Consider the following 14,526-nt stretch of genomic DNA (forward strand, 5'->3'; position numbering starts at 1 on the left):
GTTCAAAACAAATTTGAATTGCATTGAATCTTTAATTGTTTTTCCAGTGTAATAATAAACGCATACAATGGTATGTAAGCATGTATTATTTACGTGGTTTGAGTTGAGAGGGACCCACAATAATTGCCAAAAATGTCGAAACAATCACTGGAACAGCAACAGCATCGCTCACTCCTCGCGCTTCTTTATTATGCATTCTCTGTCATTGTTATGTTGTGTTTATTTTTTGTTTTTGCCTGAAATGTCAAACCGTGTGCCATGGCAGAAGAAAAACTCAACTCTCTGTTTGATTAATACAAATAAAAAGTTTTTTTAACTACGCTTTGCATATTTCATGGCGAAACGCTCAAAACTGACTGCTGGGGCACCGCCAGCCATAATAGACTACGACTGTCGCCCTTCATGCCTACCTGTCTCGCTTTTTGGCTGGTTGGCCCAAAGCCACTGCCAAAACCGCGTTACCAAAGCAAAAAAAATAAAATAAAATAAAAAGGAAAGAAGAACAGAGCCAGGTGAGACGCAAGGGCGCCTGGGAGGAGGAATATGGAGAGATGGGTGAGGCTGGGCAACTCCCAGGCGCGTAATGTCGAAGCCAACGTCAACGACGTGGCCGAAGGACATCATGGTGTTTTGTGCGGATTTTATTATTTTACGCGCCACACGGCGTGCGGCATTTTTGAATAGTGACAGCGTTTTTGGCACTACCTACAGACGTGGTGGCATGCAAAACTTTAAACAAAGGCCCGCTACCCTCTTCCCATCACACTTCATTTCAGCTGCTGATGCTGTCGCTGTCGCCGTTGCAGCCAGCGCCGCTGCTCTCCTGCTTAATTGTGACAAATTGCGTTGACAAAAACAAAGAGGAAAAAATGTGCACAAGTCCATAATTTCGCTTTAAAATAGAGCCCCCCGAGGGCGGCTCAGTCCAGTCGGGCAAGCCCAAAACTCGTTGCATACTTTAGAGCGTTCGCCCATTTTGTCCGCGAGAAGAATTGACATTGGCAAATAGCACAAAAGAGTTGACATAAATAATAAATTCTCGTTTTATGATTTCTGTAACGTGCGCTCAGGTAGAGCTGCCAAATTGTGGCTAATAAATTTCCAACAAAAAATGGCCCAAAAAAAAAGGTCAAGCCGAGTCACGTGACGGCCGACTGGCGGGCAAGCCCATGAGCCTATGCAACATTGCAGCTTTATCGTCCCTCTACGAGTGTACTAGTATGTTGTTCAAAGAAAAATTGTTTGCACTTTGTCGCGCCGCTGCGAGCAAAACCAGCAAGTGTGAAATTACTTTTGTTGTTTAGCCCACGTAGCCGCACAATTAAAACCCATTAAACTGTCTGCCAAAGATCTAAATAAAACTATGGCCACGATGCCCGTAACTCTGGCCTTTGTCAAGCTCCTGGGCTAAGTAATGCGAATGCATCTTTATTTATCAGCGAATGCTACACACACAGAAAACAGCAACATATCGAATTCAAGCTTCCATTATTTGTAGAAATTTTACATTTTGAATTGAAGACTTTTTTTAAATTTGGGCAATAGCAATTGAAGCTTTCAAATATAGCTTAGACAAAGAAAATCAAACGAAAAATCAAGAAATTCATTTGAGAGTTTAAATATATACAAGTATTACACATATAAAATCAACAGAAATGTATTGTTAATTTATATTCTTGCTTACGCATGAGAAAAAGCAAGTACTGTTATAAGAAATGATTATAAAACTTTTTTAACCTTTATTTCCTTTATAGAAACAGAGAAAATATTAACGTAGAAAATGGTGAACAAATAAGATTCTTTTTCAGTATTTATATGTCGCCCATAACTCGTCTAACTTAAAGAAATTTTATAAAAATAGATTAACTATCGAGAAATGTGCTCAAAACTACAAGCAGCTGCTTTTAGGGAATGACGCAGCCAACGCCTTCTGCATTAATCAGAATTGCCTCAAAACCCATTTGTTTTACTTCAAGCCAATGTTTTTAATCAATTCAGTTCATAACCATGACATGGCACTAATTTAATCAATTTGATGACTTATCTCACTTTTTTCTGTGTAGGAACTTACACCGAAGCAAGAAAGGTGCCCCAAAAAAACCTAAAGCCCTTAACTCGATTTATTTGTAGTATTTGCCTTCTTTAAATCATGACCCGACAGTAGCTGTGCTGGAAAAAGCCGCTATGCTTAACTAAACTAATTGGCCCCATATATTCGTACATACGTATGCGTAATAAAACAATATCTTATAAAAACTTTACAGACTACGGAAAAGGGCGCTCAAGTGCCCGACACAATGAAGCATTCAGATAAGATGAATGACGTCGTAGCTGCAAAGCAAATACCCCAAACGGAGACGTCATCATCGAAACAACAGCAAAGTTTTGAGATAATAACCTCAAATGGAAGAAAAAGCGATGCGCGTGTTGTCCAAAAAAATTTAATAGGGCGTGACCGAAACTGAAAGTTTCATGAACTACCAGAGCAGTGGAATTGAATGGGTAATCGGCCTTTCGGCCTGTTCTTGCTGCCAAAAACAATAATACAATAAAAAATTCCATTAACAATCATTAATAAGCTGACTTATGTACGAAATCTACTTGAGTGTGATTCAATAGAGAAAACTCGAGACTTGTCGAGAAACTGAGAGAGGCAAAAGGTGCGAGCAGAAAATGAGACATCTTTCTCAGATGCTTTATGTATTCGAGCACTTCAATTTTGAATTCCGATATACTCATTACTGAAACTTTAATGCGAAAGGAAAGGTGATCTTTAAAAATGTGAGAGTTGTGATCATCAATTCATTATTGATTCTCCATGCCTGGTAAAAATAATAACAAGCACAGGAATGAAAATAAAGAAAAATACAGGAAATAAAAGGAAATCCAACTGATGTCAATTATTCTAAAAACTTCTATATGAAATAAAGCTGAAACGGAATCAAGACGGTCTTTAATCAAGACTTTTCGAGATAGAAAAAGGTTAGACACTTAGTAAGTAACAATATTTTTATACTTGATAAGACCAATGGTATAAGAATTTATCCTAAAATTTAATGATTTTTTGCTTATGCCTTTAAAACTGAGAAATTTAATCAGTTTTGAAACGGAATTGAGACGGTCTTTAATGCAGACTTTTCGAGATAGAACAAGGTTAGGCACTTAGTAAGTAACAATATTTTTGTACTTGATAAGAACATTAGTATAAGAATTTATCTGAAAATTTCATGATTTTTTGCATATGCAATAGCCTTCAAAGCAGAGAATCAGAGATCAGAGATTTATAATCGATTTCTAATACAAACAATCTTTACTGACAGCAATTAAAGCATAAATAAATAAATTCAATACACATAACTCCATTTCGTCTTGAAGATTTTGCTGGATTCCTCCACTACGTATGTTAGTAGGTCTTGTTAGCAAATGGAAATAGGGAGAGTAAGTAGAAGTAGAAGGGAAGAGAAGCGTCCGTAGACAGACGCGTGCACGGCATTCTCTACTCTTCCAAATATGACTTTTATCAGCCATGAAATACTCGTCGCAGCGTATTTGCTGACTTTAAATTATATGTGTGTGTGAATAGTACTTTTGACAGATGTGCGACATGATTTATCATGTAACTACAGAACGTTGCGGCTGATAAAAATCATGTAGCGACAACAAATAAACCAGGCGCCGGGCCGGGCCGGGCCGCGCCGGGTCGAGCCAGTCAGAGCAGAACCGGTGCTCCATGGGTTGCATTGCTAAGAAACATTACTCAGACTTAAATGCGAAATGTGCCATCGCTTTGCATATTGTGGCGAAAACAGCAATTAAAAGACACATAACAACAAATATGCATGTCGGCAACTAAGCCAAACAATAATTAGCAACAACAACGACGGTGACAGCAACTATGCAATTTTGAAAAAATATTTTGCAGAAATATTGTGAGCGACACAGCCCACAAAGGGGCAGAGCGATTAACATAAAAATGCAGGCAGCGAGGAGCAAACAAACAAACAAACAAACAAATAAACTTGGGCCACGTCTCAAAGTCATAAAAGTGCTATTAATGAATATCTAACTGAAAAGCCACAGGAAAGCAGAGCCAAGCACATGGCAAGCAGAACAATAACACGCCAAATGCAATAAATTATTTGTGACGAGCAGCGGCCGAAGGAGAAGGCAGCGTTGACAGCGTGGCGTATGAGCAACAACCCAAACAGAGAGACTTTCTCTCTCTCCCTGTCTACACTCAAAAAATGGATGTTACCTTAATGACAATTGGAATAATAAGAGTCAGAAAATACTCTCAAATATATATCTGTATAAAATAGCAAACCACTTGTCTAGATTTATGAAAACTAAGCAATTGGTACACAATTTAGCGAAAGACTGGATCACTGGGCCATTTGGCTTTTCATTTTTGCTAGAAAGGGGTTCTTGTATTTTCAAAACTAACAAAAGCAACGCAATGGTGGTAGTCATACTTTTTATATCAACCCGTTCGCTCTCCAATGTTAGAGTTTTATCACATCGAAAAAGTGATCTAAAAAGTATTACATATTATAGACAAATCAGCATTGGATTTACTTTTTGTCAACATCCAAAATGAGTATGAAAAAGTACCAGAAATAAAGAGCTTACAAAGATAATACAAGTAATTACATTTCTCAATAAAGAACCTGCGGAACAATGTGTGAAAAGTGGAATTATTAAGCAAACATGTGCTTGTGCTGCTCCAGAGAAGGAACTAAAACACATTGGGAGGAAAGTGTTATTAAATATAACTTTCTATAATTCGTTTTAGCGAAGAAGCACTGCTGCAGAACACTTAATGAGCCATGGAATTTTCATATTTTGAAAAATGTTATATTAGGACGTCAGTTCAGTTTGATTTATTGAAAACAATAGTCCAACACACTGTATAACACATTTCTAAGAAAATACCATCATTAAAGATTTATTTGAAGATATCGTCTTGCCACACAAATGTTTGCTTTAGTTGCTGTGCTTGGGTTTATTCTCCGAGTGTACGGCCAATGCAATTACAAGCGAATTTCATTTCGTTCTTTCTTTTATTTCGTTTCTCGTATCTTGTTTCTATTGCACGGCGCAATGGCAAAAGTAAATCAGTAAAAATTTCACATTTGCTAAATGATTTTCATATGGTAAGGAGGCAGAGTCGACCAGGCGGGCAACAAAAAATGGGCATACACAAACAATATTTAATGCATTTTGTAAACTTTTGTGGCAGCACATTTGCATCTTATGTCTTACAGCCATATGCTGCGTTGTTGTAGTTGTTGTTGTTGTTGTTGTTGTGGTGTTCTAGCTGTTGGTATTGTTAGTTCTGGCTGGTGGCACCAGCTGGGCACGCTGTGCTCTGACTTTGGTCAGTTAAGCTGTGGAACCTCTGACTACAAATTATATTAATATGCAGTCGTTCAGTTTTTGTTTTTTCCACATATGTACTACGAGTATGTTCTACTCGGTTCTTTTTTTCCTTTCATAAGACACTAACATGCCATTTTTTCGGCACTTTTATTTTGCTGTTTGTGTAGTCTGCTTTTTGGCGTTTCAACCAACATTTTTTACCTGTGGGGTTGCATGAAAAATTCGCGTAACTTTGCACTGCCCATATATTTACATTACTTTTTCTTGTTTTTTTTATAGTTCGCATTTTCGTATTTTTTTTCAAAACGACCAAAAGCTGTAATTTATTTTAATGTAGGTATTTATCGAGTCTACATTATTTGCCCCGACTGAGAATGGATGTGTGTGTGTGCGTGTTTTTTCACTTACACAAATTATAAATTAAACATTTAAAGTGCCATAAAATTAGCACATATGTATGTATATGTATCGTAACACATGCTGCTGCTGCTGCTGCTGTGCGGGCATGCAAATAAACCCAACAGCAAACCAAATTACATGGTTGTCCATTAAAAATACATAAAAACCTGGGCCACCAGCAAATTAATCTAAGCGCCCAAAACTAAAAACTAATATTTATCTAACAAAATTAATATTGTTGTAAGCCGAACGACAGGCGGACGCAGGGTGTGCCAGGGAGGAGGCCTCGTACACAAAAACTGTTTACCTAACCGAAAATGTAGCACAATTTCGTGCGTAACTTGCAGCACTGCACTCGATAAGCCAAATAAATAACGTGCCCGGAACAGCAACAGCAACAACAACAACAACAATGCCACACACTCTCAACCCATCTATGTTGCAACAAAAATGCCAATTGGCGTATGCAAAATGTTGCTACATCGCACGCCGACCCCCTCGTTCAACAGCGCATTGTTCAATAAATCTATTTGTGACCGCTCTAATCGAAGCACCTGGGCAGAGAGCTCGACCCCAGGCAGCCGGACGCTGCTCCTGGGGCAACAAATTGCACGTTCATGGCAAATGGACAACAACATATTAATCCAAATTAGCATCAAAGTGATTTAATTGCTTGGAATTTTGCGTCGGCAAACACATTTCGGGCTGCAGCGCACTTTTGACTTCTGCCGCAAATGGTCCTGCTAGCCAGGACCTGCCCCATGCACAGCATCGCTATCTGAACTTGGCTTGTAAACATGCCATAGGCATAGGCCTTGCATTTTGTCAGCAATTGGCCATCGATCAGGCTAAACAAGACAGACACAGACTCATTCGCACGTACAGGCGAGCCAACGCACTTAACCCGTTCTGGTCTCAGCGGAAATATCGGCAACTATACACATAGGCCTATAATGTTTGGGGAAACATACGAATCCGAAGCACGAAGATAACACAAAAGGTTCAACTTTTATGAACCAAGCCGCAATCATCATCGCAGAAGCATGATCGAAGTTACGAGTTATCATTAAATTTAATAATTGTCCAATCCAGGACAAGTCTTAAATAAAGAATAACACGAAAAACAAAAATGGAAATGTAGGAGAACTTCATTATCGAGTAGACCGGTAGCCCCATTTCGTGTTTGAACGCGGTTACTACATTTTGGGGAATTGTTCAGAACTTAGAAATTGTGAATTACACCTAATTCTGTTTTTACACGACCAGAAACAACGGTGTAAAAAAAGACATTGATCATATGTAAAAATAGGTGATTGGTTCCTTATCTCTAAAGAAATATATATGCAATTTTTAATTTTCAAACCTATTATATATAAATATAATTAGGTGTATTTTCCATTACTTGTATACTCTGTACCGAAATGCTAAGAAAAAGAATCCGTCTGCCCGTCTGTATGAACGCAAAGATCTCGAAAAGTATAAGAACTAGAATAGTTAAACTTGGCATCCATATTATCCTAGGCTTAGAAAGTCTCTTTCCAGACCTGGAAAGTTTCTGTTGTTTTCTGATTTCTGTCTGTGATATGCCAACGACTGCTGTTGTCGTTACTGCTTGGGGTCGACTCGATAGAAATGTATAATATTTGAACAGTACATAAAGAAATGTGTTATAATTTAATTTAATTAATTATATGTATGCTATTTAAACAATACATAAACATTTGTGTTATAATTTAATTTAGTGAATTATTTCAATTAGAAGAAGTTATCCGAGGCGTTGCTCGAGAGTCTAAAGTTGTGCCCCATGTTATAGGTGATGATCAGTATGAGACGAATCTATAAAGACATATGTCTGTCCATATGAACACCGAGAACTTTTAAATTAAAGCAAAGCCAAACCAGGGAAGTTTGTTGCAATTAGCAATTTTTTATATATTTCCTATAACGATTAGTGCTACAAACTTTATTTGAATCCAAGAACTGTGGCGAAGACAGAGAGGGGGTGAGAGAGGCAGGTATAGGATCTACAAGTTCGGGATTTTCTTAAAGTTAATTAAATGAAATTCTTTAAGCATTATACTATATTAATAAAAACTGTTCTATCATATAGGTCTTTGGCAGCCTTGCTTGATTCATAAACTCTATTGATCCCCAAAACTTGTAAGAATTTATCGCCTTGATAGCTATCCAGCTACCCACCCAAATCTTCATAGCCCGCCCTTTCGCTTTTGTAATATTATTGAGTTGGAAATAAAAGAGATTCGTGCTGCGAGTTAAGCGCACTGGCATTCAGTCGGAATGGGTTAAAGCGTCGCCAACTTTAAAGTGTCGTACAATTTGTGACTCGTGGTATAAATTGCAGGCCACAAAACCCGCACGATTTATGTAGCTTTTAGTAATATGAGCAAATATATTACGTGCCCGCCACGACTTCCGCCTAACGCACACATTACAAGGATGTGATAGAAAACAAGGCAATACCATCCGAGTACAATATTGGGAGCCAACTAATTGAATTGTCGTTGAAATTAATAGGCACACATCAAATCGAGCGCACATCTGGCCGCCACATCTGACGGAAGTCAAGGCAACAGTAGGCATCAGGCTACTATACAAGTAGATCTGAAGCAATAAGCGAACACAAATTAAAGAGCAACAAGACCCACGGCCAGGTCATAAAAAAATGGCCAACCGCAAAATGTGAAGCCAACTGTGCGATGCATGAGCAATATTTATTGAGTACGTGATCTTTGACAAATCCTTATGTGAACGTTTTGAATTTTTTATTGCCCGTCCTAGCTGGTTAGCTGAGCGACTGTTCGTGTGTGTGTGTGTGTGTGTGTGTGCGAGTGAGTGTGGTTGTATGTGTGTGTGTGTTTGGTCAGTGGCATGTGTAGTCAGCCAGTTCCGAATGCCAACTGCCAACTGGTTGGCATGCAAAAGACGGCCACCAAAGTGCCTTATTAAAATTTTGTCAACTTTGAATTTTTTCCTGCTTCGCTCACTTTTATTACTTTTTCACACTTTTCCTTCGGTCCTTGGCCATAGGGAGCGCAGTCACCAAAGTTTAAGAAGTTTTGTGCTTCTTTAACTCCCTTGACATTGTGGCTTACACACTCGAATACAGACCCAAATGCACATCAGACACCAGCAGAAATGGGAAACATAATTAAAGCAATGCATCTATAGAAATCAAAATAGGGTCATATTAAATTGTCTAGCAGTACATAGATGCTGGGACAAAGGAGTTCGACAGCTTAATATACGGTCAGACATATAATATTGCAGGATTTCACAAGTACTATATAATGTTATTTCAATAAAAACCAATAGGAATTCCATACTTAACAAGATGGAATGCTAAGTCGAGTAAAAATTGAAAAAGACAAATTCTGTCTTTGCCTGTTTTATTCTCTAAGATCTAAGTGTTCATAGGGACGGACAATGCTGATCAAGAAATTTTATTCTTTATAGGGTCAGAAATGCCTGTTACATTTTTTATTTTGCACAAACCTAATATACTCTCTGTACATTTTAGATACAGGGTATAAATATAATGTTCTTTTACAAAAGCTTCTTGGGAAATAACTTTTTTAATCCCACTTGAAAAAAACACACAGATTGATGATGGTTTAGTCATATGCCAACAAAGTTCTTACGCTCGCGTAACCCACGGGTCTAGGGGAAGTGTCTTAGATTAGAATGAGCTTTGATTGAAATCAATAATGTAGCTTACAATTAATCTGTAAAGAAAAGTGTCTTTTGTTCAATAAGGAATGCTTGTAGGATGACCTTGGAAAAAACAAGTTGAAGTGTAAGACGCATTGTATTCTATCAGTTTCCACGAAGAAGCTTCTTAATATTAAATTTTTAACTGAAAATGGTTTTATGTTTCCCTGTCAGCGATCACCACTCAAGACAATGTTAAATAATGTTGGCAAGATAAATATTCAAAAGATTTAAATATACATAAGTCACACATAATACAAAATCCTAATGCCAATGTTCTTCCATTTTAATTTGCTGATTGTCCATTAGGACAGATTGTATTAAAAAATAAAATGGCTCAGAGGAAAATTTATTAAACTGATCCAAATACCTATATTAACTTCTCAAACAATATCCAATTCTCTGTCAAGGTTTAATTAAATTAGTTTAAAAATTGTTCAACTCAGGAAATATATATGACAAATTGATAGTTAATATCAGTTTCAATAAATTCGAGAAGGTACGTCCAAAAAATTAAAGATTAATCTAAATTTGAAGAAGAAATGTCTCGTGAAATCTTGAACATCGACCATAAGGCAATGGTAATGGTTAGCTTTTGACTGATATATGTATTGTGTGTAGAGATTTGCTTTAGAATGAGCTTACGAGAAATAAATATAATATATATGTACTATATGTTTCAATTGTAAATCCAATGTGAAATAATTTCACTTGATGTAAACATTTAATTCTCCTAGGATTTCCCCCACATTTCAAGTTAAAGATCGGCATTTGAAAATAGACCTTTAAGAATGCAATGGAAAAGCAAGTGCCACATGTGTTTGTATGTATGTGTAAACAATGCATGGCTATAAAACTAACAGTACACAAATATAACGGCTGGCGATGTGAAGGGGGCAAGTCGCTGGCCTGACAAACAGCCGGCCTGGCGGCCACAGTCGCAAAACAATGGCCAACCAAAGACAATAAAATTGACACAACGACAACAACAGCGACATCAGGCAAAGACAACTAACACAATCACACACGCACACACATACACATATAGACATACACATACACATACAAGCAGCGCACACTTGTTGGTTTTTCATCGACGCACTTTAGTTACAAAGTTTTAACGTGCCCAAGTGACAACGCATCGGCTGTTGAAGCGTTACTAATGGGATGGGGTGGGGGGTGGTGGTGAGGGGGGAACGTAGTGGGCTTGGTGGTTGTCAACTCGCAAACGAACAATGCGAGCCCTTTTTTCCGTCGCACAAAAGTATGCTATGAAAGGCGTATAATGAAGCTCATAAACGAAAAACGGTGCTGCTTTATTATGGCCAAGCGGAGCAGCCCACACATTTCTTTAGCAGAATGTGAACTCGCACCTACACACCCAGAAACTGCACATTGTTGCATAAAAACACTTAAAACGCCGTTAAGTTAAAATAATAAAGTTAAGCTGCCGTCGGGCAGCAACAAAATCTAATGTGACAATGGAGAGTTGTGAAAACAAAAAGCTCCACAACTGCTGACATATTTCAATGTGCAACAAAAGACAGGGAAGGCATAAATGAGACGCACACACACACACACACACACACACACACACACACACACGCGCACACATACACATTCACATGCACACTCATATTCACAAAAACTAAACCAAAGCACGCGTCTCGCAGCGAAAAAGTGAAAAACCAAATGTTAGGCATATTTTATATTGTCGGTAACACTCACATACTCACACATACACACACACACACGCATACACCTGCAATCGGGCAACTGCCTGGGCCAAATGGTTGAACGCTTTGGTGTCCTCAAGCCATATGGACGGCCTTTTGTTTCAATTGTCTCTTGTTTAGGTTTAGGCGTGTTGTCTTGTTAAAATCGCAATTGCATGAGTTGGTGTTGATATATGTATAGTATATATGTGTGTAGACACACACACACACATATATAGATATATATATGTATATGTGTGTGTGTCCATTGTCAACAACAACAGCATGTGCGCGACGCTTAGCACGCGTTTTGTTTTGTGCACTGGAATGGCGTGCGAATTATTGCACAGGAAGATATGAAATAAAATTTAATGAAATGTTTATAAAATGAAAATGACTTGCAAATGCAAGAGTGTGTTCCTATTTGTGCAGTATGTATGGATGTGTGTGCGTGCCTGTGATTGTGTGCATAGTATTGTCTAAGGATGACTTTGGAAATACACTGGCACAAAAGTAAAATTCAAACTGATGAATTAGTCGCGAAGTTATTGGGATGTAAATAATAGGCATGTATGACAAAAATAATCTCAAATTATTCTAGAATCGGAATGTAAAAACTGACTAGGTAAGATTAATTCTAATTATAATTGTGATTTCATTTTAGGTAAGTGTGGACATTATTTTCATACAACTAACATAGGTTAATCAGCCCTATATGCAGAACTTTATATGGAACCTTTTAAAAGTTTAAAATGTATTGCTAAAGGAGGCATAACCTCAATCCAGCTAACCAAGAATTAAATATTCTAAATATTAATGAACCTTTTAAGAAGTCTAAAATATATTGCTAAAGAGAGAGACATGAACATCAATCCAGCTAACCAAGAATTAAATATTGTAATAAATAAAATGCCCAAGGTCCTGGAAATTTGTTAATAATCTGTACGAGTTCAGATTGTAAACTAAACAAATGGAAATATAGTCTCATATCAAGCCCCTTAATTGTTTTAAGTCAAATACCATAAGAGCTTAGTATCGATTAAGTTTCGCAGCTAATGCAATTTGTTTTTCTTTGTGTAGGGGTTGTGTTTATTGTTGGTTATATAAGTGCTAGGAACAAGGCATTGCACACTTTACAGTTTAATGACCACATTTATAAAGGCGCCCCACTTTCCAAGCTTAAGGGCATAGCTTAAAGTCATATCTCGAATAGATATATGTACATACACACACATATATATATATACTCGTACATAGAATGTAAAAGAAGCTAAACACACCTAGAGAACGACATTTAAAATGGAAAGACAAACATGCAGCCACAACACCAATAAGAGAACTGATTACTTGTACAAACTTGCGGTTTAGTTCACGTTCCCGAGATCACCGTACAGGATCACCGGTACACCTGGGCACAGGATCACCCACACTGCGTATACTTACTGACACTGAGCGGCATCAGGGCGCTCTGCAAATGACTGAAGATCTGCCGATGGTGGTGGTGGTGGTGCCCGCCTAGGCCACCGAGACTTGTGCCACTGAAGTACAAGTGGTTCTGATGCAGCGACAGCTGTTGGTGATGATGGTGGTGGTGGTGGTGCTGCACCAAGTGTTGCTGATGCTGCAAGTGATGATGATGATGTTGCTGTTGATGCGCCGCTGCATGCTGCTGATGCTGCACCAGTGGTTGCTGCTGTTGATGGTGTTGCTGCTGGTGTGGTTGATGCAACATCAACGATTGCTGTTGCTGCGATTGCTGCAATTGTTGCTGCTGCTGCTGCTGCTGTTGTTGCGACTGCTGCTGCTGTTGTTGCTGCTGCTGCTGCTGAAGCGCCTGCTGTTGCATGTGCTGAGGCGGACAATATGACGGATGTGGCTGCTGTAAATTAGCAGTGGCTGCCACTGCCGTCGGCGCTGCTGCTGCTGCTGTTGCTGCAACTGCTGCGGCTGCTGCGGCCGCACTCGCAGCCGTAGCCGTGGCTGTCGCTGTGGCTGTGGCTAGAATGTGATGATGCGTGGTTGATGAACGATGTTGAGTTTGCACAGTATTCAAGCTGTGTATGGAGGCGTGTACCGCCGATTGATAGATAATACCGTTATTGGACATCGCCGTCATCGACTGGTGGTGGGCATAGGTCGACATGGTGGGCCCATGGCCACTAGGAGGCTGAGCAGCAACAGTGGCCGCCATGCTGTTGGCCGAAACAGGCGCCAATGGCAGCGCACGATAACCGGCCATATAAATTGGTTAATATTGTTCACAAAAATCTCTTTATACACTGTTCACTGCTGCAACACTTGTGTGGAGTTTATGGCACATTCTTAGACTGATCGCGTGCTTCGTGCATTTCTCATTTTTAAGCGTCTGTTCGCGTGACAATGCGTTGGATAACTAAACGCGTCTTCCCATTGGGTTCCTAAAATCTGTTAAATTCCTAATTTAAATATGCATGCCAGCAATATCGCGAGCTTAGCTATTTTGATAATGTCACTTTGTGCGCCAGATAAGTTGACTTATCTTCAGAGATATGTCAAGATAACTCTCAACTTCTTCCAGACGCGTTGGGCAAATTTCGCCATACTTGTCGCTGTTCCTCATTTAAATGCGTGCTCGTTTACAAAATATATTTATGCTAGACATATTTCAAAATTTATTCAACACTTTAAACTTAATCATAGTGCTTAGGCTGTCTAATTTAATATCTTACATGCTAACCTATTTGGAATTCATTTTCGGCGGAACCTTGAACCCCAAGGCAACTCGAACCTAAATAGTTGACATTTGTTTGTGGCTTAATGGAGTCGCGTATGTTTATCAACCAATATTGGTTTAGCCTTCAATGCCTAAGTATTTCATAAATAAGCTAATAGGGACTGTGTCACTGAAAAATTAAATAATAAATCGGAAGAGTCTACACTGATGGAAAATACTTTCTAATGCACTGAAAAGATCTGATTTAACGACATCTTGTTCGATAATTTTGCTTTATATGCGATGGCTGTTCTTTTATGAAGAAGATTGATAAATAAAATGGGCAGAATTCTTTATAGCAACCTAAATAGTTGACATTTCTTTGCGGCTTGATGGAGTCGCGTATGTTTATCAACCAATATTGGTTTAGCCTTCAATGCTTAAGTATTTCATTAATTAGCTAATAAGGAGTGTGTCACTGAAAAAGGCTTTTAAATAATAAATCGATGGAAACTGAACTTTCACTGAAAAGATCTGATTTTCCAACATCTTGCTCAATCATTTTTCTTTGTATGCGATGGCTGTTCTTTTATGAAGAAGATTGATAAATAA

The 14,526-nt window shown here is 38.5% G+C and overlaps 1 protein-coding gene across 10 annotated transcripts in view; it reads right to left on the bottom strand.

Annotated features, from left to right (window-relative positions):
* LOC115619987 (myb-like protein P) overlaps positions 1 to 14,526 on the bottom strand; it is a 55,986-nt gene that overhangs the window by 22,308 nt on the left and 19,152 nt on the right. For 3 of the 10 annotated variants that reach the window (XM_030513059.1, XM_030513058.1, XM_030513057.1), the window contains exon 1: positions 12,666 to 13,461. The exons of the other annotated variants lie outside the window; for them this stretch is intronic. In XM_030513059.1, coding sequence (XP_030368919.1) covers positions 12,666 to 13,461 — 796 coding nt within the window. Of the gene's footprint in view, positions 1 to 12,665; positions 13,462 to 14,526 lie in introns of those variants that run through there. 10 annotated transcript variants of the gene reach the window in all.

Source organism: Scaptodrosophila lebanonensis, unplaced genomic scaffold, assembly GCF_003285725.1.
Source record: "Scaptodrosophila lebanonensis strain 11010-0011.00,11010-0021.00 unplaced genomic scaffold, SlebRS2 tig00000001-arrow-pilon, whole genome shotgun sequence".
NCBI classification, from domain to species: domain Eukaryota; kingdom Metazoa; phylum Arthropoda; class Insecta; order Diptera; family Drosophilidae; genus Scaptodrosophila; species Scaptodrosophila lebanonensis.